At 31.1% G+C, this 23,804-nt stretch overlaps 1 protein-coding gene across 1 annotated transcript in view; it reads left to right on the forward strand.

The window, feature by feature from the left end:
* Positions 1–4,925: 4,925 nt before the first annotated feature.
* LOC127700877 (CBY1-interacting BAR domain-containing protein 1-like) overlaps positions 4,926–23,804 on the forward strand; it is a 29,032-nt gene continuing 10,153 nt past the window's right edge. The window contains exons 1-10 of the mRNA XM_052204577.1: positions 4,926–5,032; positions 6,199–6,231; positions 12,541–12,656; positions 13,564–13,688; positions 16,703–16,771; positions 17,518–17,619; positions 18,856–18,861; positions 19,564–19,668; positions 20,879–20,992; positions 22,174–22,371. Of these exons, the coding sequence (XP_052060537.1) occupies positions 5,001–5,032; positions 6,199–6,231; positions 12,541–12,656; positions 13,564–13,688; positions 16,703–16,771; positions 17,518–17,619; positions 18,856–18,861; positions 19,564–19,668; positions 20,879–20,992; positions 22,174–22,371 (900 nt within the window). The 5' untranslated portion in view covers positions 4,926–5,000. The remainder of the gene's footprint in view (positions 5,033–6,198; positions 6,232–12,540; positions 12,657–13,563; positions 13,689–16,702; positions 16,772–17,517; positions 17,620–18,855; positions 18,862–19,563; positions 19,669–20,878; positions 20,993–22,173; positions 22,372–23,804) is intronic.

The following is a 23,804-nucleotide window of genomic DNA, read 5'->3' on the forward strand; positions in this document are numbered from 1 at the left end:
GGTGACAATTCTTCTTAATCCTAGATAAGGATATCTTGTACGAAAAGATAAAAGGATAATCCTCCGCCTATTTACTAAGTACACGATACTATATCTTAATATATAATATGTTAAAAAATATTATAAAAAATTTAAACCATTTTCAAAACTAACGGATCCCGGAACTTTTTTTTACCAAATGATGGTTCAGAAAATCATTTTTTTAATTTGAAAATACGATTTGAAAGAGGTATGGCCAATTTCACTCACAAGATCAAAATGGCAAAGTTGATGAAACATAGTGGAACTTTGAATATCAAAGAGCCTATCTAATATTCTCAAAATCGGATATTTAAACCTGGTTGAAAGTTTAATGTTAAAGAGCCTAGATTATATACTTTTAAATTCAGCGAGTCCTATGATCAGTTAGTCATTCTCTATTTTGAAAATACTATTTACTTGAAAGAGGTATAGCCTGAATGCTACATATCATCGAGTTTTTACTTTCCATGAGTCACCCGATGGATGCCACTAGTGGACCAGGAAATGCTTACCCTTCCGGAGTACCTGACGAGTTCGTCACCGGTTTTAGTGGGGTTCGTGTTGACAATCTTAAGTTTTCTGTGTTGTGTTTTATAGAATGTTGTTTAGTCTTTACGTCATTCTTTCTGTTTGATCTTAGTACTATCTGTTGTATTTGACTATGTGTATATTTGACTATCCAGTTCGCTTTACTCCCTCTTCTTTATGCATTTGTGTTGAAGACAGTTTTGATAAAATATTGCAAATTTTACAAGGTTTTTGTAGGAAGCCAATAACCAGAATGAACTAACTTGTATCTGGAAGGCAGTACTTCAAATAGTATTATGGTTTTGGTTAAAAAAATCATTTTAAAGATATTGCCAACATTTTTCAAAATTCCCGTTCTATGCAATCGATCAATTAGAATTTTATTAAAGATGAAGAAATACGGCAATAACATCGTTACATCCTCGAAGTACAAATATGAGACAATGGTACAGTAAATTTTATTAAAGATTGAATTACTTTTTGAAAATGACCATATAGTGTGAAATAAACTCAATGGCATTTAGCCCTCTCTGTGTATGCTTGGAGTCATAATCATTAAATCTGTGAATTTAAGATGTTTTGATGATGATAGTGTTAAGATATTTTTACCGAGTTACTTAAATCTACCTTGTGATAGTCCCTATAAAAGAGCGTGAGAAAAATACTAAGGATATCGTTCTTGTTTTGCTTATAAATTTTCCCAGAGGAAGCAGTCTGAAAATGTGTATAATCAATTGTCTTTTAATAAGTATATGTATATTATAGTGATTGAGTGTTCTATTGTAAATATGTAATTTGTATTTAAAGGGAGAAATTTAATCGATGTAAATTTTATCTATCGATTTCAGTTTGTGGATCTACAACATAAGTTCACAGAATTGATAATAAAATATTAAAGGAAAAAATAGAAAAGAAAAAAAGAAAAGAAAAACAGGATAATCTCAATTTACATGCGTTTACTTTGCCAAACGAAAAAAGATTGGAACAAATAACTTGCCATGAACCAATAGCCTGCGGCGCCTCTATTGATTGTTACAAGGGAAAACTCACCCAATAAATTCTTAGATATTAATACCCAAAATGATTACTTTCGGCTTGAGCAAGGAAGCTCAAGGAAAATTACAATACATTTTGAAAATAGTCTTTTTAATGATGAGAATTCGATTAATGGAAATAAGTTAAGAACTTAAAGAAAATATAAAGTAAAGTATGAACTTGAAAAATATGTTTTATAAAAAAAAAAATATAAAAATGTCAAAAATAAAAAAAATGTCAAAATAAGAATAAACAGCACGCTAGCTATTGAACGTGGTAGATATATTAAACCAGTTTTAGAAAATCGATTGTGCCCCCTATGTAATATGGCCCTTGGTGGAAGATGAATTCCATTTCTCAATAATATGTGCACAACTCAATAACTTTAGAATGAAAATGTTTAATGAAATTTCTGATATTGTTCCTAGTTTTATTTCAATGAGTAAAATATGACATTTTGAAATTTTTTTTTGTGGCATTAGTGAGATGTGTAATTACAGAACTTTTCAAAAGTTTTCTTTTTAACAACACATGTGTTATAGTAATCTCAGATAAAACCTAAAATAGGAATGAATATAATAGAAGTAAGCAGGATTTCTTCTTATTTTATACAACTATTCCAAATATAATAATTTGAATACGAATTTGTTGGGAGGCATTTAAGAAAAGAAAAAGAAAAAAAAACTAACTCAATTTTTTTGTTTTTGTATATTTTGTAAATGTTATATATTTGTGTTGTTTATTGTTTATATGTGTTATTTCATGTATTGAGTAGCAATCCTATTGTTTTCTTCTTCTTTAAGTTTTCCAGTCATCCATCAGAATAAAGATGATCCATAACTGGTGCATGCGTGGCCTATTTATTTACAACAAGTTAATATAAAGTTATATAAAAAAAAAACGGTGCAAAGAACAGTCGTAGTGATTTAAACTATGCACAGGAGATGAAGCTATTTAAATGAGAGTGGAGAGACCAGCATATGTGAACTGCTCTCTGACCGAGTCGACTGTCAGTGAATGAGCAACTGTAGTTGGTAGAAGATTCCATTGCGTTATTGTGTATGGGAAAAATGAAAATATATACGAGTCCTTGGATGTATAGATGTGTCTGAAGTTGTGTGAATGATGTTTTCTGGTTCTTGAGTTGATGGAATGAGAACTGTGCTAGATGGTATAGCAACAAGATGATGTGTGATCTTGTACATCATAACCAGGCGTGCACGTAATCTGCGTTGTGTTAATTGTGGCCAGTTGAGTGTGTTTAGCATGTTTGATACACTGCTTGTGTTATGATACCTGTTGCAGGCATACCGAGCAGCTCTCCTTTGGACCATCTCTATCTTAGAGATAGATTCTGAGGTGTGGGGGTCCGAAACCGAGCAGGAGTACTCGAGTTTGGGACGGACAAGTGTTTGGTATGCCTGGCTCTTAATGTTTTGGTTAGATGTTTTCAGGTTTCTCCTAAGAAAGTCAAGTGTTTTATTTGCTTTGGAGATATTGTCATCTATGTTTGTCCCATTTGAGGTTTGACTGTAGTGTGATGCCTAGGTATTTAGCAGATGTAACAGTTTCTAAAATATGATTGTGAAGAGTGAGTGTAGTTATGTTGTAAAGGTTGGCGTTTAGTTGTGACAGAGAGAACAGTGCACTTGTCTGGGTGGATGGCCATCAGCCAGTCCACTTCCCATCAAGATCAGCTTGCAGTTTGAAGCAGTCACCCTGGGATTTCACTGGCATGTAAATGATACTGTCGTCAGCAAATAATCTTAGTTTGCTATGAGTAAGGTAGTCTGGAAGGTCGTTTATATAGGCCAAGAATAGGACTGGACCTAAGACAGTACCTTGTGGAACCCCAGAGGTGACTGGGACTGTGCTTGATGATCTTCCCTCCATGACAACTGTCTGAGTACGGTTGGAGAGAAATGCAGAGATCCAGTTTAATGTGTTTCCATTGATACCAAAATGATTTAATTTTTATAGTAAGTGACGATGAGGAACTTTATCAAAGGCTTTTGCAAAGTCCATTATAAGATCTGTTTGTGTATTTGAATTGTTTGTGGATTGAAGTTCTTGGATGAAGGAGAGAAGTTGTGTTTCGCAAGAACGAGAGTGCCGAAAGCCTTGTTGGAGGTCGTACAAGATGTTATTTGATTCAAGATGTTTCATAATGTGTGACGTGACTATATGTGCTCCATTAACTTGCAGCAAATGCAAGTTAATGAGATTGATCTATAGTTGACAGGTTTCATGTTTGTCCCCCTTTTTATACGCAGGTGCAACTCTAGCATGTTTCCAGTCGTCAGGTGTGATTCCGGTGTTGTAAGATTTTTGAAATATTTTGCAAAGAATTGGTGCTATTTGTGCCTGGATTTCTGTGAGTAAGCGGCCACTGATGTTATCTGGGCCGGTGGCTTTATGAGGGTTGATTATACTCTTTTAATTATCTTATCTAACATGCTTAATTTAATGCTTCTTGATTCTTAACCGGCCATACCTACATCAGAGACATATAATACAATAGTGTCTCTGTCTACATTCATAATTCATCATTGTGTTTTCTGATACAAATTCGTAACAACTGAATTAAAAACTTGACTATAAAAAATGTACATGCAAACAAAAAATAAAATCTAATAAAATATGAATTAGGGAGCTACCATTTGATTTTTATGGGTGGGCTAGGACGAAAAATTTTGTCCTGCCTATTTATTTTTCCCTCTATTCGATCCTGCCTTTTTATTTTTCACTCTATTTGGTCCTGCCTTTTTTTTTTGTTTATCCTAACTTTTTTTTTACATAAATTGTCATCCTGCCTTTTTTTGGGGCAAATAATCTCATCCTGCCTTTTTTTTTTACTAAAAACTCCTGTTCTGCCTATTTTTTTTCAAATTTCATCCTAGCCCCCCCCCCCTCCCCCCTAAAAATCAAATGGTAGCTCCCTTAACAAGAACGTGTCCATAGTACACGAATGCCCCACCGTGAAATTGGGGTCAAAACTCTAATTTGGCATTGAAATTAGAAAGATCATATCATAGGGAACATGCGTCCTATGTTTCAAGTTGATTAGACTTCAACTTCATCAAAAACTACCTTGACCAAAAACTTTAACCTGAAGCGGGACAGACGAACGAACGAACGGACGTACAGACCGAAACACATAATGCCCCTAGGTGGGGCATAAAAATAATACGTTTGGCCGGTATTTGCATTTTGTTCTCCAGTCAGAGCTTATGTTTGGCAAATTGCAATAATGTCTTGTATATATATACCGACTAAAAATAATTTAACTGATGCATATAAGAGGGGAGGCAACTCTTTACTCTCCTGTCAAGAAGGAGAATTCTGTCTTCGCCATTTGTTTGCAGTAGCAACATTCCTCAATTTTATTTTTGAATGCTGGTACAAAAGGTCAAAAGATGAGTCGAGGAGGCAGTATACCAAGGGGAAAGTATGAAAAAAATTTATTTGATATTCGGAGAATTTATATAGTTTATAGCTGCTGAATTTGCGTCTGAGCTTAAAATGATTTATAGACGTGTTTTGCACAGACTTGCAGTGTTTCAACAACTAAAGTTAACATTGTGTTTTAATTTCAATGCATGTATTGTAGAACACAGTTATTATGAATTGATGATAAAGTTTAATTATAAATGAAAAAAACACAATAACATAATGATAAAGCAATAGACTTATTTAGTCTGCATGACTATTTGTGTTTGAATGGCCATTAGTTATCTCCCTTGAGTACAATATTCACCACTACACACAGGAACACTTATAATAAAAAATACCACTGATCATGACTACACAATTAATCTTTATTTATATATTTGACTATCCTTTGAACAAGAATAATGAATATGTTAATAAATTAAATTGCAATGCAAGCTATTTACAAAAAAATTTATGAAACATAAAATGCATGATCATTAATCAAATTACTTGCAAGCAGAGCAAAAGCAGTCAGAACCACTCCTGGACTGAACAAGACTTCTAAAATGTGTGAAGCTGTTTTCAGTCCGAATGTGGTCTTGTAATCTATTCTGTAGAGAAGCAGCAAATCGAAAAGATTTCTTATTACTTTACTACATTTGTTGTACATGTGATAATTCACAACTGTGATATTTCCACTAAGGGTGTTACTGTATCTAAAAGAATACTTAGTATGTTTAATATGAAGCAAATTTTGTTAACATAATAGAGGCAAATTATTCCAAACTTTGTAAGTCTCAAGTGTTATTGTCCTGATGCGTCTCACTTGAAGATTTGGAACCTGAGTTCTCAAGAAGAGTTAACAAATCTAAACACTCTTTCTTGTATTTTTTCTGGTTTTCTATCATTTTTCTCTGTACAAAAATGCCAAGACAAAGGGCAAAAAATTCCCCTAAAAACAGACTAGGCAAGCAGCTTTTATGCCCTTGTACCAGTAAAAATATTACTATTTGACAGGTTGATTCCACATTCCATTTTCACAGGACTCTGTATCAAAAAAAATTAAAGGATTATTGGATGAAAAATAACATTAAAGACAAACAGTTTTAGTTGACCTAATGTAGAAAAAAATCTTTTTTATCTTTATTGTTTTGAATATTTGGATTTTTATATCTTTTCCAGAGAAAAGGAATCGCTCAATTCTTCAAGAAATATGTGAGCTTTGGTTGAAATTGGTTTAATGTTTCTTAGATAATCAAAATATCACTTCACTTTCAGAAGTTAATACATTGTACATGTAATAAGTTGAAGTTCAGATAACAGAAATGAAGATTTAATGTACATTGAACCATGATAACAAGAATAATATTTATTTTTTGAACATATATACTGAAAATCTTTTATGCTTTTTAGAAATTTTGAGGAAAAGTTCCACTGACAACATGTCTTCATTGGTTTTATGACAAATATATTTTTTTATATAGTTTACAAATATTTTAAATGGCTAAGCAATCAGTATAAGACATGAAATTACTTCTGAAAGAGAAAAATAGATACATGTATATATATATCTATATTTAGGGATAGTAGATTTGTTGCACATTTGTATGGGTTGGGTGCTTTTTATTTTACAATAGTAAATACATCAAATACAGAGGGTATCACATATATGTATATGTATGACAAGTCTGAAATAAACTTGTGATGTATGATCAGGCTCAAAATAAGAATACTATTGTTTATTCAACCAATAGAAGGTGTTGGCCAGTTAATTTTCTACCAGAAACAGTAAATTAGAAGAAAAAAAATTAAATGCACACCTTTTCCAATATTTTTTTTTATCAAACTAGGGATGTCTTTAATTATTATTATGGACTACAAGAAGTAGAAAATATTCCAGCAGGTATAAAGATATTTTAAGTCCATGTCCAACATTGTATCATTCCATTACCATATTTCATTTACATTGACAGCAGTACATTGTCATCGACATTAATTAAAGAATCGTAAGTTTCACACACTATGGTGTTGTTGGTGCTTAATAACATGGCTCACTGAAAGATCATTACTTCATTAGGGAGCTACCATTTGATATTTATGGGGAGCTAGGATGAAATTTGAAAAAAAGGCAGGACAGGAGTTCTGAGTAAAAAAAAAGTCAGGATGAGCAACTTGGCAAAAAAAAAAGACAGGATGACAATTTATGTGAAAAAAGTCAGGATAAACTAATAAAAAAAAGGCTGGACCGAATAGAGTGAAAAATAAAAAGGCAGGACCGTAATTACAACAAACAAAAAAAATGCAGGACAAAATTTTTCATCCTAGCCCCCCATAAAAATCAAATGGTATCTCCCTTAATTGTACATTGCAAAGTAAATTATAAATTTCTTGAAAATTTCACACACAAAGAAATTCCAGAAGCCAACAAGTTCTTTTTAATTGTGTAATAGGTCAAAAGAAAAAGTGTGATTTTGGTCTGGTTTTATCCAGAAGCAAAAATTTTTATTGTCAATGTCTAAATATGAAGAAAAAAATCAAACCTTTCAGAACTTAATCCTTTTTGTCTAGCATAAAATTTCTTGTCATAATGTAATGACAGAATATCTTGAAATTTTCCTGACTGGGAGGATATCAGAATAGAATGAATATAAATAGCTACAACAACCAGTTTTACTTATTTTATTTTTCTCAGAAACATTTTGTTCTAACAACAGCAAGATATTAAGTCCAAAGTGTTTTATGAAAATGAATTGCAATCAAATGAATTTATTTATGGGCAGATAACTCTTAAATTGATACTATTTGAGAAAATTTTCTAATATTTTGACATGTAGGAGTCAATCTAAATCACACTGATATTTATGGTTAAGTTTATCATTAGAATAGACATGATTATTCAATATAGCTTATTAAGTAATGATCTTTAAGTTAGTCATTGACTCGCATGTATATATTGTCTACTCACCTAATACCCCATGTTTGTTTGTACATTTATTACCTTACCTACTTTATTTCCTGTATCAATTAGAGCTAATCTTTATTTTGTGTTAAACAGAAAGAAGTTAGAAGTCATTTAAATATATTGTGTTTTATTAATACCTTGGATATATCTGGGAACAAAAATAATGATTACAGTACTTACACAGAGAGAGAACTGATTCTCATACTCAAAACACTGATTCAAGTCTACGATGAAGTAGGGGCATTATGTTTTCATAGTAGGCACCTGTAAGTTTTTGGTTTAAGGTCGATTATCTTGAAGTTGTGGTCATATCTGATCAACTTAGAACTTTATAAACATGATCATTATGATGTGTACTTAAAAAAATACATTTATATGCCAAATTTAGGGTATTGACCCTGATTTCATGGTTCACTGAACATGAACATGAGATACTTGGAGCTGAGCATGTTGTCTTTATGGACACATATTGTTTAAATTTATGATTTTCGATTTTGTAAATTTTAGGTATAATTGGAGTTAATTGCTTTCTCCTCTTCACTCAGTGGTCGTAAATGTATTCACTCTTGAAACATCTCCAATATATGTTTAAATAAAAAAACACAACTTTTGAAATGATCTCTGATATGATTTGAACAGATTGTTGTAAACAACCAAAGATATGCATGTTAACCAACTTTCTTGCAAGTCTTCAATATTTTTTTTTCATTTAATCAAATGCTGATTTAAAATATTTCTGGTGTTGAAACAGAAATTGATCAGGTAGAACTCTCGTAAATCAAAGTTAAAGTCACTAGAAGAATATTCAATATATGACAATTGTTTTAAAATTCACAGATTGAAATGATCATTTTGGATGTAGCACAGAAATGTCTATATTTTTTATGTTTTAAATGTGTTAATTTTGTAACATTGTTGACAAATAATGATTTAAAGACAAATTTGATTGTTTTGCGTTAGATATAACATTGGAATAAAGTTAAAATTTAATGTATGTAAGTATACCATGATGCTAAATTCATCCACACAAATATTTCAAATCATATATATTGATCTTTAAGAATGTCATAAAAAAAAATTGAATCACAAGTAGATTCAGAAACTTTGGTTCTATATTGAATGCATCTGAATATGAAAGTTTCAAGCATGAATTCATTTAAAGCACCATACTGCATTCAATAAATTTTTTCTCTGTAGCTTCATTCTTTCTGAACCTATTGCAAACAAAGGATGCCTTGAGGCATTGCTCCTCATGCTTCAACAAAAAGTTAATGTGAAAGTTTTGGTAATCAACTTGTTATATCTAATTTTTATTTTTAATTTTAAGTACACACTAATGTTAACATACATCTAGTTTATACATATTTCATTGTTGAAATAATACATGACAAAAGGATTGTCCATACCTCTGTAATACCTCAAAAGAGTTCTCTTTATGTTTTAAGTCTCGCATGCAATGATTGTTACAGAATGTGAGACACGCTAGGGATGCTTATCCTGCGGCAGTTATGTAAACTATTTGTATAAAGCTTTGTATTTCAGAAGGTAGAAGACCTAGACACTTCATATCTTCTATACATATGTCTTATGTTCTGAAGTGTCCATCTGTTCTTGACCTCATTTTTGTGGTTTATTGACTGTTTGAAAAAATTAGTATTTTAATTTTGTAATTTTTACATATTTGAGTAAAAGTCTGATTGATTGATTTTTGTTTAAAGCCGCTTTCAGCACTGTTGTGGTATTTTGTGGTGATCATTTTTTTTTTTTGGTGGAGATAGCCAGAGTGTTCGGAGAGAACCTTCAGTTGGAAAACTGACAATTCTAGTCAATTACAATTGGGAGTTGAATGCACCTACCAACCTCAGTGTTGACAGGCTTGTGATACAGTTGTTCGACTACCAAGACCACTCGGCAACAGAGACCCCTTTAAGTAAAAGAATAACTATATTTGGAATATAGGTGTTGCAAGGTCCACTTCTTCTTTGGACAGGCTTCTACCAGACCTTGACCTCATGGTTCAATGTCAATCTTTCTTAAGGTCCATTTCTCAGCAAGCAATAATTCAACTAAATTTGATGTATAGAATGATTGTAAGGTGTACATGTCTGTATGGAAGGTTCATCACCGTTCCTATGACCTCATTTTCATGGTTCATGGGTCAACATTAAGTTTTCTTAGTCAGGTCTTTTCTCAGATACTATAAGCAGTAGGTCAGGCACAGGCACAAAGGAGTAGGTCCGGTAAGGGCCGATTTTGGCCTCAAAATTCAGGTTCATCTGATGAAAGATTTTGGACACTTTTTAAACACTGAAGTGTCTACTTCAGTCGATTCGATTAGTTTTATGTGAAAGATTTGAACTGATTTAGTCATGAAAGACGCTCAAATTCAAGCTTAAATATGAGAAATCTATCAAATATGCCATAATATGTCACTTTTCAGTTGGTTTTTGTCAAAAATGAATGAGGCCGCATTCGTGTTCATTCTCAACCTTTATATATGTTATGTATTATCATCAAATACAACTTACATTTAAATATTAAGAATGAACACAAATGCGGCCACTTCCATTTCAGACGGAAACCGTCTAAAAATTAACCAAAATGCTAAAATTTCGAAGATTTCAGTAATTTAGCATGACTTAATGATGCTAGTACCCAATACATGTGCATTGTATTGTCAAAAACAGCCCATATGTATGTAACAGAAGTATTCTTCTTTCAAATAAATAGCTGAAAATTTACATTTTAACAATTTTGTAAAACTGCTATATTTTGGGGCCAAAAAGGAGTCTTACTGGGCCTTCTCCTTTAGTTAGGTCAACAAATTCTGCTTACATTTAAACCATCTTTGTATTATTGATTAATAAATGATTTTTTTTTCAAGATTTAAAAAATTGAACACACCAAAAATTAACCAATCAAAATATTCTGATTTATGGACGTGTTCACACATTCCGTCCTGCAATCTGAAGAGTGAAGACACTTGATTTTCATTGAGATCTTGTACAATGAATGTGAACATTTTTTGTTTATACATACATGTGTATTTTAAAGCTATTTCATCATATTTTTAGTATTTTTATCAGTATGTATATTTTAATTGGCCTCAGGTTTACATATGCACTGAGTACAAATTTCTATTGGCCCTGGTCTCCCGATACATGTATAGATAAAATAGATTGCACGGAATACCTTATATATTTTTTATATATATGCCAGTTATATGTTGTACATTATTTATATTCTATTGTACCATTATAAATGTTATTTATATATTTACTTAAATTTAAGTGTGACTTATCATAAGGGGATATATGTCATTTGATTTGAGCAAAAAATTGCTAATTTAGGGAATATTTTGGCAAATTCAACATACAATACAAGCATTGCCAAATTGCATTTATGCCATTTGATTTGAACAAAAATGAGCCAATTTAAGGAATATTTTTGCAAATTCAACATACAATACAAGAATTGCTCAAATAGTATTTTGCCAACAAGTATAATAATTACTGTACACTTCCTGTATGAATATAATTTTTAGGCCAGGGTAGTGCTGCATAATTTTTTCAGCCAATGTAGGTCAAATAGTCATTATTTGAGTAATTTTTCCATTTTACACTGAAAAGGAAAATGTTTTGTACATCATTATTATTTTATTGAAGCACATTGATCCAACATTTAATTTTAGAAAACAGAAATTTTGAGAGAAAAAAACATTGTAGTGGCTGTTTGGCCACAAAATGTAATTTCTACCATATAAATAGAATTTTTTGTTTCTTTGAAAAATAGAATACATTATACCCTTTGTGAATTATTTAATTATTTAGTCTGTATATATATATATATATATATATATATATATATATATATATATATTCAAAGGCTTAGTCTTCACTATAACACAAGAATACAGTCTCTAAAAAATGTACTACTGTTGAAAAACCTTTAAACTGCACCTATAAACTTATATGGATCACTACATATATAAAAAGTAATGAATAGGAGGGTTTCACGTTGAAAAGATTTATTTTTAATTCATCTTGCCTAAAAGTCCAGTTATAAGATAATGAGATCACTTTTTATGCCTCTGTCGTAGCGGTCAGGGCATTAAGTTTTACCCTTGTCCGTCTGTACGTACGTACGAACGTACGTCCCAAAATTGGTTTCCGTTCTCTAACTTGAGTTTGCCTCAATCAAATGTTACGAAACTTATACACAATGCTTATTCCCACAAAACACAGATCAATTTTGAATTTTGGTGGCGTCACTTTAACCGTTCTAGAGTTATGCCCCTTTATACATGGAAAAATTGCAAAATGTTTAGTTTCCGTTCTCTAATTTAATTCATATGTAAGTCTAAATTTGTAATCTTTACAAAAACCTTCTCCACTAAAGCCAATAAGAACCAAATTAATCCCCAATTATTCCAAAGGAGTAAATGTGAAATGATAAAATTACTCAAATAAGATGGTATTGCTTCATTTGTTAAATATATATAGAAAGTTTATATTTGTCTCCTGTTATCTGTTTTGTTAATTTAAATTGAATTATTTTTTCAGTGAGAGCCAAGCCAAATTCTGTCAAAGCCGTGTAGCCCTTGTGGAGAAAAATTATGGAAATTTGTGTGAAACACTGGGTTCAATAACACGTAAAGCTGCTAGACAGAGAGACAAAGGTTACCAATTTATAGTACTCTTAATCCTTTTAAGTTTCTTGATTTAAATGTTTCAAAAAAAGAAAAACTACTGATACTGTGTAATTATCCCCATTGTTCCTCGCACAAGGTGGTGCAGGGCTGGGGATATAGAAATACCAGGTGTTTGTCAGTACAGTCTGTTAAACGCTCTCATGTGTACTATTCTTGCCAGATTTTTATGACATTTATATCATAGGTTTCTATCCGCAATGACTCGTACAATTAAAAAAAAACAACAGAAAACCTATAAAGGAGTTTAATGCCCTTGAAAATTTAAAATATATGGAAAAATTGTGCACTGTAAGCACTCTCATTTCTTGTGGGATTGTATATCAAAGGTTTATATCAGCAATATACATGATGATTTCGAAAATCAGCTATGTCCCTTGGAAATTTAAATTTAAATTGCATTGAAAGGGCTATCAAGCTTACATTTGTTGTCAGAATTTTATGAAATTTATATCAAAGGTTTTTAACAGTGATGTCTCGGACGAGTTTGAAAATCAGTGCCGATCAGTTATTTTACATGAATTTAATATTATTTCCCTTTGAAATGTAAAATATGGAACATTGCATTGTAAGCACTCTTGGACAGATAAAATATGTGCATCGGTGGAGGATATTGGAATGCTGTTCGTTATTAACATTGTTATACTATGAATTGAAAGAGAAACCGTAGATCACTAAAATAAAAATTGTCCATCCAATCAAAATGAAAGATTGCCTCTGGCAGCCATGTTTTTTTTATTTGTTCTTAATGAATTGAGGAACATTTATTGCTGTTCTTCATAATGTTACTAGCACTGATTACATATACTTCATCTGAGCTCAAAAATGTTAGATCTACAAATTTTATTATTATTATATATGAGTAATTTTTTTTCAGGTGATCTTCTTGCCAAACAGTTACAGGAATATGCTAATTCTGAAAATATCAGTCATTGTACCAAAGCAGGACTCACCCTGTGTGCCCAAAATATGTCAGCTATACAGGACTATCGTGAGGCAGAGGTATCTGTTATTCTAGTATAGGCAGTTTGTAATCATATCAATGTATTAAACTGACTGAATTTCAGAGATATTCATTTAATATAGTAGAACTGGAATCTATGAAATATAGGATTCAAATTGACATGAGTTTCACTTAATAAATTGAGTATCAACACCAAATATATTTATACGCCAGTCATAGATTGAATGTATTATGTTATACATCTGTCCATCTGTCAGTTCATTCAATCGTCCACTAGTCATACAAAAGCAAGAGATCAAATTTCATGATATCTATGGAATATTATGAATCAATGGAAGTAAAATAAACAGCTGGGCCATGAGCGCATAATACGCCCGTCGTCTTGTGTGTGAATTTCTATGCAATAATCATAAATAGTTTCTGACATACGGCGCGACATACAAAAAACTCAATATCTCTAAAATAAAATTTTGAATCAAAACCCAAAAGTATACAGATCTTTAGATTAATATAACTAAGAAGTGTGTAAGATTTTAAGCAATAATCATAAATCGTTTTTGAGATACGACGCGACATGTGAAAACCCCCCTTTTTAAAAAAAAAAAATCAATATCTCTAAAATAAAATTTTGAATCAAAACCAAAAAGTATACAGATCTTTAGATTAATATAACTAAGAAGTGTGTAAAATTTTAAGCAATAATCATAAATCTTTTTTGAGATACAGCGCGACATGTGAAAAACCCCTCCCCTTTTTTTTACAAAATACTCAATAACTCAAAAATAAAATTTTGAATCATCACCAAAAAGTATACAGATCTTAAGATTAATATAATTAAGAAGTGTGTAACGTTTTAAGCAATAATCATAAATTTTTTTTGAGATACGGCGCGACATGTGAAAAAAAACACACACCTGTTTTAGTTACTAAGTCCTGTAACTCAAAAAGTTTTAATCTTATTTTCACCAAAAAGTATACAGATCGTTTGACCATCATAAGAAACAGCTATTTTAAGTTTCATGAAATTTGGATAAGTCGTTCTCAAGCTACGATGCGACATGTTTACGCCGGACAGACAGACGGACAGACAACATTTGTATACCATAATACGTCCCGTCAAAATTTTGACGGGCGTATAAAAAAGTTGTTTTCCCTTCAAATATTATGAACTTTAATAGCCAGATTTAAGGTAATTTTTCACATATTGAGCACTTACTGGAGTAGGATTGATTTACTTGAAACTTAACATTGTTGTTTGGATTGGTAAAAATAAGCTCCCTTTTGAGATAATTTTTTATAAATTTCATTTAAGTCAATTTTTCACATGTTGCACACTTACTTAGGTATGCTTGGATCAATTTACTGACAATTTTATACTTATAATGATTGGGTTTGGTTAAAGTAAAATACCTTTTGAATTCGAAAATTTTATGATTTGTGATTTCATAGTTATGGGACTTTACCCTCTAATTATAAGGCAAATATTCACATGCTGTGTAGTAGCTTGTGAGTGCTTGGATCAATTTACCTCAAACTTTATGCTGTTGTTAGGATTGATGTACCGGGGTACTCCATTTTGATTTTGGAAATTTTCCTATTCGTTTTTTTTTTCAAGAGTTATGTGACTTAAACATTCATATTAAATGACATTTTTATAGACCTAATGATATACTCCTTGCAAGTTTTTTCTGCAGAACCATTTTTGTCTCGCCTTGACGGATTCAAAAAGCGTGACATAGGTATGCTGTTTCCGGCGGCGGCGGCGTCAACAATGTATTAGTTTGTGATTAGGTCTAGTTCATGGTGAACCACTAGTGGTAGGTCAATGATATTTGGTATGCAGTTGTATTAGCATTGGCACATCTCATTACCATGGAGATTATTTGGCCCCGCCCCCTCAGTCAAGGTCTATTGACTTTGAAACTTTTCAAAGTTTACATGTATTAGTTTGTGATTAGGTCAATTTATGGGGAACCACTAGTGGTAGGTCAATGATGTTTGGTATGCAGTTGTATAAGCATTGGCATATCTCATTACCATGGAGATTATTTGGCCCCGCCCCTTCAGTCAAAGTCTATTGACTTTGAAACTTTTCATAGTTTACATGTATTAGTTTGTGATTAGGTCAATTTATGGGGAACCACTAGTGGTAGGTCAGTGATATTTGGTATGCAGTTGTATAAGCATTGGCATATCTCATTACCATGGAGATTATTTGGCACCACCCCCTCAGTCAAGGTCTATTGACTTTGAAACTTTTCATAGTTTACATGTATTAGTTTGTGATTAGGTCAATTTATGGGGAACCATTAGTGGTAGGTCAATGTTAATTGGTGTTCAGTTGTATAAGCATTGGCATATCTCATTACCATGGAGATTATTTGGCCACCCCTGCTCATGGTTCATTGACTTTGGAAGTTTTACATAGTTTACAAGTTAATGTTTGTGTTTAGGTTTATTTAAAGGGAACGACTTATAATAAGTCAATGGTATTTGGTATGCAGTTGTATTAGCATTGGCACATCTCATTCCATGGAGATTGTTTAGCCATGTACCTTCAGTCATGGTTCATCTACTTTGAATATTTACATAACTTACATGTTAAAGTGTTCTATTTTATAATTTCAACATTTGCATTATCAAAATTACAAAAAGGCGAGACATATCTCTGTGATAACAGTTTATACTGACTTCTAATTTATTGCCTTCTTCAATACACCGATTTTTCCTTGAAACAATTTCAATATGCAAACAACAGGTGTATCTTGTACTCTTCACTCACGGGGCAACTGTTTATTTTAAACAACTTTTCATAGATTCAATTAGAATTGACCTCTTGGACAGTTACATGACTTTACTTATAAATACATCAGTGTACTAAACTGTTTCACAAAAGCATGATTGTTTTCAATACACAATAAATATTAAATAACTTTATGTTAATTTCAAAATGAACCAGTCACAATAGAATGAGTGAATGCTGACTTCAAGTTTTGATATAAAAAGATATTTGTTGTAATGAATAAATGTTGTTAGGATTTTTTCTTTGTAGATTAAAAGACTAGAAGCAAAAGTGGTTCATCCCTTGAGTGGTTACGGTGATATATGTAAAAAAAAGAAAGTTAGTATTCACTTTCATTAAACATTTCTATTTTTTACTGCACTGGATTTGCAAATCAACAATGTCTCTTCAGCGAAGCCAAAGTATTTGAAAATACAAAATCAAAGGGGAAGTTATGATCAGGCTACATTTTTGGCTCTTTGAATTTGAAAGTTAAGAAGTACCGGTATTGTATTTCTGTTAGACTAATATAAACAACCTCCATTAGAGATTCACAAGGCATAGTATAATGGTTTACTTTTATAAATTTTGACTTGGATGGAGAGTTGTCTCATTGGCACTCATACCACATCTTCTTATATCTATATAGTAGTCTATCAGATACCAGTGTTTATATTATTTTCAAATTTCATATTACCTGTACATTATAGAAAAGAAAGGCTATAGTGTATCCATCCATCACACAAAATTGGCACATGCTCAGCAAAAAAACATAAAAAAGCAGAGAACCTGTGCTTCCATTGCTGTTCTTCATCTCAAAGTCACAGTGAGGCCTTCATATTTGCTTCAGGCCTGCAAAGTTCTTGCATTTAGCTTCCAAATAGCCTTGTATTAGATCTTATTAAATATCTAGAAATGAGCAACAGCCATACCCAAACCTTACTACATAATTTCATTTGAACAGGTGAAAAAGAATCTTCCTAGTGTGGAAAATTTCACCACAGTTTTGACAACGTGTTTGCTATTAAAACAAAATTAGTTTGTCCCATTGCATTAGATAATTAGATGAAAATTTTATATTGCAGAAAGATATAAGCACAGAATTAGGAAATATAAAGAAAGAACAGAAAACCTTACAACAATTAGAAAAAGTGAGAACTAAAAGTCCTGGAGATCAACATCAAATTGTATCCTTTTCTATATATTAGAAAGAAACATAGTTGTTAAAATAGCAATCTGTTAAAACAGAGGTAGATTAGGCATAAATGGACGGAAAATAATCATTTTGAAAATGTTTATAAGGAAATGCTTCTTTATTGTATGAATGAAAGGAGATAAAACATCAAAACAATGATGATAAAATCTGTATAACAAGGTTTCAAAAGATGTAAACAACACTATTATTGCTTTTGAAAAGATATGTCACATGTTTTGTATAGGCACATCAGACAGTCTATCACATATACATCAGGTACCTAAAACAAGAATAATTTTTGCTAGGAAAAACAAAAAAAAATTACGCTTTTTATTTTTGATAACTATGCAACAAAAAAAGAAAACATTTTTACAATTTCTTTCCCAATTCAATCCTGAATTAATGAGAAAAAATAACATTGAGAAAAAGTTAAAAATGTCACCTGTAGTGTATCAAAAACATTTTTTTTTCATTTTGTTTTATGTTTTCTGATATAAGAAATTAAAAATATAAATGCTTTCCATTTTTTTGCTTTTTTTTGTTGTAAGTTTTCCTTTTTAGATATCTTACAACAAAAAAAAGCAAAAAATGGAAAGCATTTTCGTTTTTAATTTCTTATATCAGAAAACATAAAACGAAAAGAAAAAAAAAGTTGTGCATTTATTGTTTAGTGTTTTGTGTTTTCTCATTAGAAAAAAAACGAATGTACTAAATATTCATAAGTATGACAATCACAGTAAGTATAACATGCCAAATGATACCCGTAATATACTGTATTGATAAATATTGAGATACCTTTGTTTACATATGCAAAAATAACATGTTAAAATTTTAATACCCACAACCAATTGAAAAACTGCAACTGTTTCTCAAATTTTTTTTCTAACAAAACATACATTCTTTCAATTCTACATTATTTATGATCTATTTTAATCAAAATACTTGAGAAAATACACATATAAATATATAATAATCTTTAAATACACAGAAACAGAAAAAGGTAATATTGAAATTCTATTTGACTGTAAAGAAGTAAAATCTGCAGCTACATTTGAGAATATAAATAAATATTGATCCTTAACTTTATTACAGCAAAGGGTAAGTAACTGCAGAGAGAATCTGGAGAATAACAGAACAGGTGCCATGGAAATGTCATTGATTTATTTATCTCTTTGACATGTATCCACAATGGTGTTGTGCAATCTTACATGTATTCAATATAGTTTAGACAAGAGTTATATCCCTTCTGTCCTGTTAGTCAGTTCAATTGCTGGGCACTTACAGGAGCAATGGAAGCAATATTGGGCATTCTGTTTTCATATAATTTTTTTTTATAAAAACATGCGTGCTTTGGTTGTATTGATATCTGTTTTCTTGCTCTAGCTTCATTGCACTTAATAATTAATTGGGAAATCAGCCATTTTATCATAGTTTTGAATGATTCGTTTCTTGTCACAGTTTGTAGTAAATTTTACATAGCTTTACCTCTTATTAAAGATGATCTTTTTTTTTAATTGTTGATTTTTTTCATTTGTCATATCAGAGTTATAGAACTTACTTAATAAAATAAAAGTGCCAATGTTGTACAGTGATTTGTGTTTAATTCTAACAGTAAATGGAATGAATGTTAAGATTTGAAGAAAGATCAAAGATATTTTACTTTTTGTTTAAGCAGATAAGAATAATATATAAATGAAGCATATTAATAAAAAGAATGGAAAGTAAGTGATTTTATTTTTTTCTGAGGTAGAAAATATGGGAAGAAATTCAGCCAGTAAGTGTGTTGGAAAAAGGGAACTGTTTTTCTTACAAAAACATTTGTTTTTCTTCAAAAATTTATGCAGGAGTATAAATATAAAAGAATAGATTGTTAAGGCAATAAACTATTTGAAGAGGTCTTTTCTCTAAATTTAAAAGAATAATGTTGTGTTTACAGGCAGAAACAGAACTGAAGAAAGCCAATGTTGATTCTGAGATGGGAGGAAAAGCTTTAGAGGAACAAATGGTAGTGTTTGAGAAACAAAGATTGGGGGATGTAAAGGTAAATAATATATACATGCCAGAGATCTACATAAATTGAATATTTTAGAATATGTAAAGACAAGTTTTTCTTTGATAAGGAAAGAAGAAAGTATATTTTTGGCCTTATTTGACTCTGAAAATTTACCTTAAATATAAAATAAAATGATTTTTGTGTGAATTAGTATATAGACTCAAAAACACATCCTGTTAAGGTCATTGCCATCATTAAACGGTAAAATTGTCTCCTCAGAAAACACTGAATTAATTTCTACCAAACATGGCTGCATGGCCAAAATAGAACTAAAATGTGAAATACAAATAACTGTGTAATTAATATCGTCAAAACCATATTGGGTAGGGAAAATCTGACTGGAAGACAAAATATTATTTTGGTATTTGTCTTGAAAACTCATATATAGTGTTACAGTAAACCTGCAAAATTAATCAACAAAATAGGATATATAGGTAAGTCAACATGACAGAAATAGTTGACAGTTTTGACCATTTTCCTTTCCTGGATAGACAAAATTTTGCACATTTTGTTATAATTAAAAAAGAAATTCTGCTATAATCTTAATTTAAACGTAAATAGATATACAGAAACTTTGTCCAACATAAATGATCATCTAGACAGATTTTTTTTTTATTAGTGTCTATTCAACAACTACAGTCTTGTTGCATAGTATCAATATATCTTTGTCAAAAATGCCAGGTGAGGGATACAGACACCTTGGAGCCTCTTTTTTTGGCATTTTTGGAAATTATCTTGAACTCTATAATAGTTAGTAGAGAGAAATTGTAATCAGCAAAAAAAGATCAGCTAGACAAGTTTTATACCAGAACATCAAGTGTTGGAAATTGTAAAATGACTCCTTATAGAAGTTATTGTCCTTTAATGACTTTATAAAAATGTTCTCCAAGTGGATCTGGATAAAACCTGGTTGCAATTTTACTTAATGTGTGAAAGATTACTGCCACTGTTGCTCATGGTTTGAATGTTGCATTCAATTGCCAGATGAGTGATGACCTATTAATCTTTAGTTTATTAATTGGACCAATTCAAAAAATGGTGTTGCATTATGAAAGATGACTGCTTTGAAAGTTCTGGTTTGTGTAAACAATATTTTCAAAGATAGACTGTTCAGCATCATTAACCAAAACCAATTTCTAATTTTGTCCATTGAGGACTTATGTGTAAAAGCTTTTGAATTCTTCAATTTATATTACAGAATTCTCTAGCAGATTTTATCAACATAGAAATGATATTTCATGCCAGAGCTTTGGAATACTATGCCAGATGTTTTGAAAATATTGTGATGATAGATGAAGAAAGAGATTTACAGGTAATTCTAAAGAAAACGAAATTCCAACTTGTAGCATCTGGTTTAAAGTCTCTGCGTTGCTCAGATAGTATTTATGGGGAATCAGATCATGAAATAGATTTATTCCTGAATAAAATGTGATAGCAGGTATATGCCAATTAGACAAAAATCTAACAACACCAAAAAACCCAAAGACATCTTTATTGATTTGTTTCCCATTTCATTTTTCTGGTTATTTATAAGTAATCTTTGATAGAATTACTCTAACATAGGTTAATAAATGGGGGATGTCTGTGTACATGAATAGTGAAATTTTATCTCAAAACATATGAATTAAAACTGGAAAATATTCACATAGTAATTATCCTTCACCACCTCAGAAAAATTTCAACATAGGCAAAGTAGTTCTCTATGAATTAGTAATAGGCAAAGTAGTTCTCTATGAATTAGTAATAGAGTTATGCACAAGCTTTTTCATAACAATATTGTTAAATATATTCTGTATTATTTTTTTGCAAAGTTATGCCCTTGAAAAAATAAAAAAACATGTTCATATTTTTCAATGAAATGTACAGAATCTTATAGTTGACAATATTTCAGTGAAAATTTCAAAGCTGTTGTGCCTTAAACAGCATTGAAAATCTTGAAAACTGATTGATTCAGGGTACACTGGAACACTATTTTACGTTTGTCTTGCCTCAATGAAATTATGATGGCAGACTTAGAAGTGATGTTTCTGGCTGCATCTGTGGCAGCAACAATTTGCAAAAGTTTCTGATTAGGTCAGTTTAAGGGGATCTAATGGTAAGTCAACAATATTTAGTATGCAGTTGAAGGGGCATTTGGATATCTCATTTCCATGGAGATAATTGGGCCCAGCCTTATCAGTCATGGTCTATTGACTATAAAAAATTCCCTTAGTTAATGTTAAAGTTTCTGATTAGGTAAGTTTGAGGGGGACCACTTATGGTAAGTCAATGATATTTCGTGTGTAGTATCAACATTAGCACATCTCATATCCATTAATCCCGGACCCCTTAGATTATCTGGACTTGAATCTTCAGTCATGGTTTATTGACTTAGGATTTTTTACATAGTTTACTTGTTGAAGTATTGCCATTTTAATATAAGCATTTGCATGTTAACATCAAAATTACATAAAGACATATCTCTGTGTTAAGAGTTTATGAAATATTTTGTAGGAATTCAAGCGAAAATTACAAGCATCTAAAGGAATGCATGCAGATTTTGGCCAGACTTTAGGTGGATTATCAGGAGGTTCTAGTACAATGGGAAGTGACACATTAGGGACAGGATCCTCATACACATACACATATGGAGACACATCAACAGCTACTGCATCAGCATCAGATGCAAGGAGAGTTAGAATAAGTAATACTGTAAGTTAATGGCAAAGTTTATACTGTAAAAAATGATGGATAAGAAAAATTTGAACTGAATATCTATTTCTGATGGTAGCAATAAGACATTTGAAGTATGCAGTATAGAAAAAAATTCTCCTTAAATATGACACTATGAAATGTCAAAGTTAAGATATGATCCCTATGACCATATTATTACAGGGGACCTTAACATCATTCAAGACTGAGAGGTTATAAACTCAAAAAAGGACCAAAATATGGTCCACCTTCAAAAATAGAGTGAAAATTTAAAGGTTTCTTCTATGTACTGGTTTCCTAAACTACACAAAAACCTTTTCGAATTTCATTTCATCTTGACTTCTAGTAAGTGATCTACAACCAATCTTTCTGTACTGTTAAAGGGAAAATTCGCGATTTTTTACTTATCATCTTATTATGTTCATAATACCATAAAAAACATATTCACCAAGTTTTATCTGGATATGAACACTAATAAAGAAGAAAATTGGGAATTATTAATTTTATTTATTCGAACTTCCTGACTTCTGTGACGTAGTTTAAGTCTTTTTGCATGCCGGGAGTGGATTAATCTCATTTTAAGTCTTGTTCGTTAATCATCTTATAACGCGATTTAAAGCGCATCGACGACTTTTGGCGTAGCTATTAACCAACTAATAATTCAGAAAGAAAAGTGATCAGCCGTGGAACTTTTAAAATTAAAATGCACCTTTTATATTTTAAGGATTTCTGATATGATTATAGTAATAAAAGTAAATAGAATGTTTTTATGATTTTTTTCCGACGGATATGTTGAACAAACATATATAACTGATAGTGTAGTAAAAATGCATGTTTGTATTCTCACCTATTACTTCAGTTGATGATTTGTCTTACTATACAAATCCTTGCTTCAGTCTAGTACTATGTAAATACAATGCATGTGTATTCTACTGACACCACCTGGTAAAGGCGTGGTTAAATTCACGGTTATTAAAAGATTAGCATTATGTAATTTTAATCTTTTGATCTTCACAAGAGTTTTGTTTGGCCTCAAGGGTTCACCGTTGTAGGTATGAAAAACATTGGAAAAAAAGGATAAAACAGAAGTGCGGGTTTGAGACAGGATATTTTTTTTAATTATTTGGGGAGGAATATGGTGGCAAAATAACTGAATCGCCGTTATATATTTTTTAATATTTTGCGTTAGCTAAATTTTTTAATAAATAGGTGATCAATTTGTTGTAACATCGAAATTCTGATTTACTTTCAATTAAATAATTTTATAGATAAAAATGGCTCACGAAAACGAGCGTATAAATCAAAACTGTACTGTTTCAAGTTATCATCGGTAACCTTGAATATTTATTTAAATGTGCAGAGAAAATTATCAGTTACATTAATATAGTTTGGTCCGTCCAAAGCGATCTACATTTACCTAATGGGGAATGGCC

This window comes from Mytilus californianus, unplaced genomic scaffold, assembly GCF_021869535.1.
Source record: "Mytilus californianus isolate M0D057914Y unplaced genomic scaffold, xbMytCali1.0.p SCAF_5, whole genome shotgun sequence".
NCBI classification, from domain to species: Eukaryota; Metazoa; Mollusca; class Bivalvia; order Mytilida; family Mytilidae; genus Mytilus; species Mytilus californianus.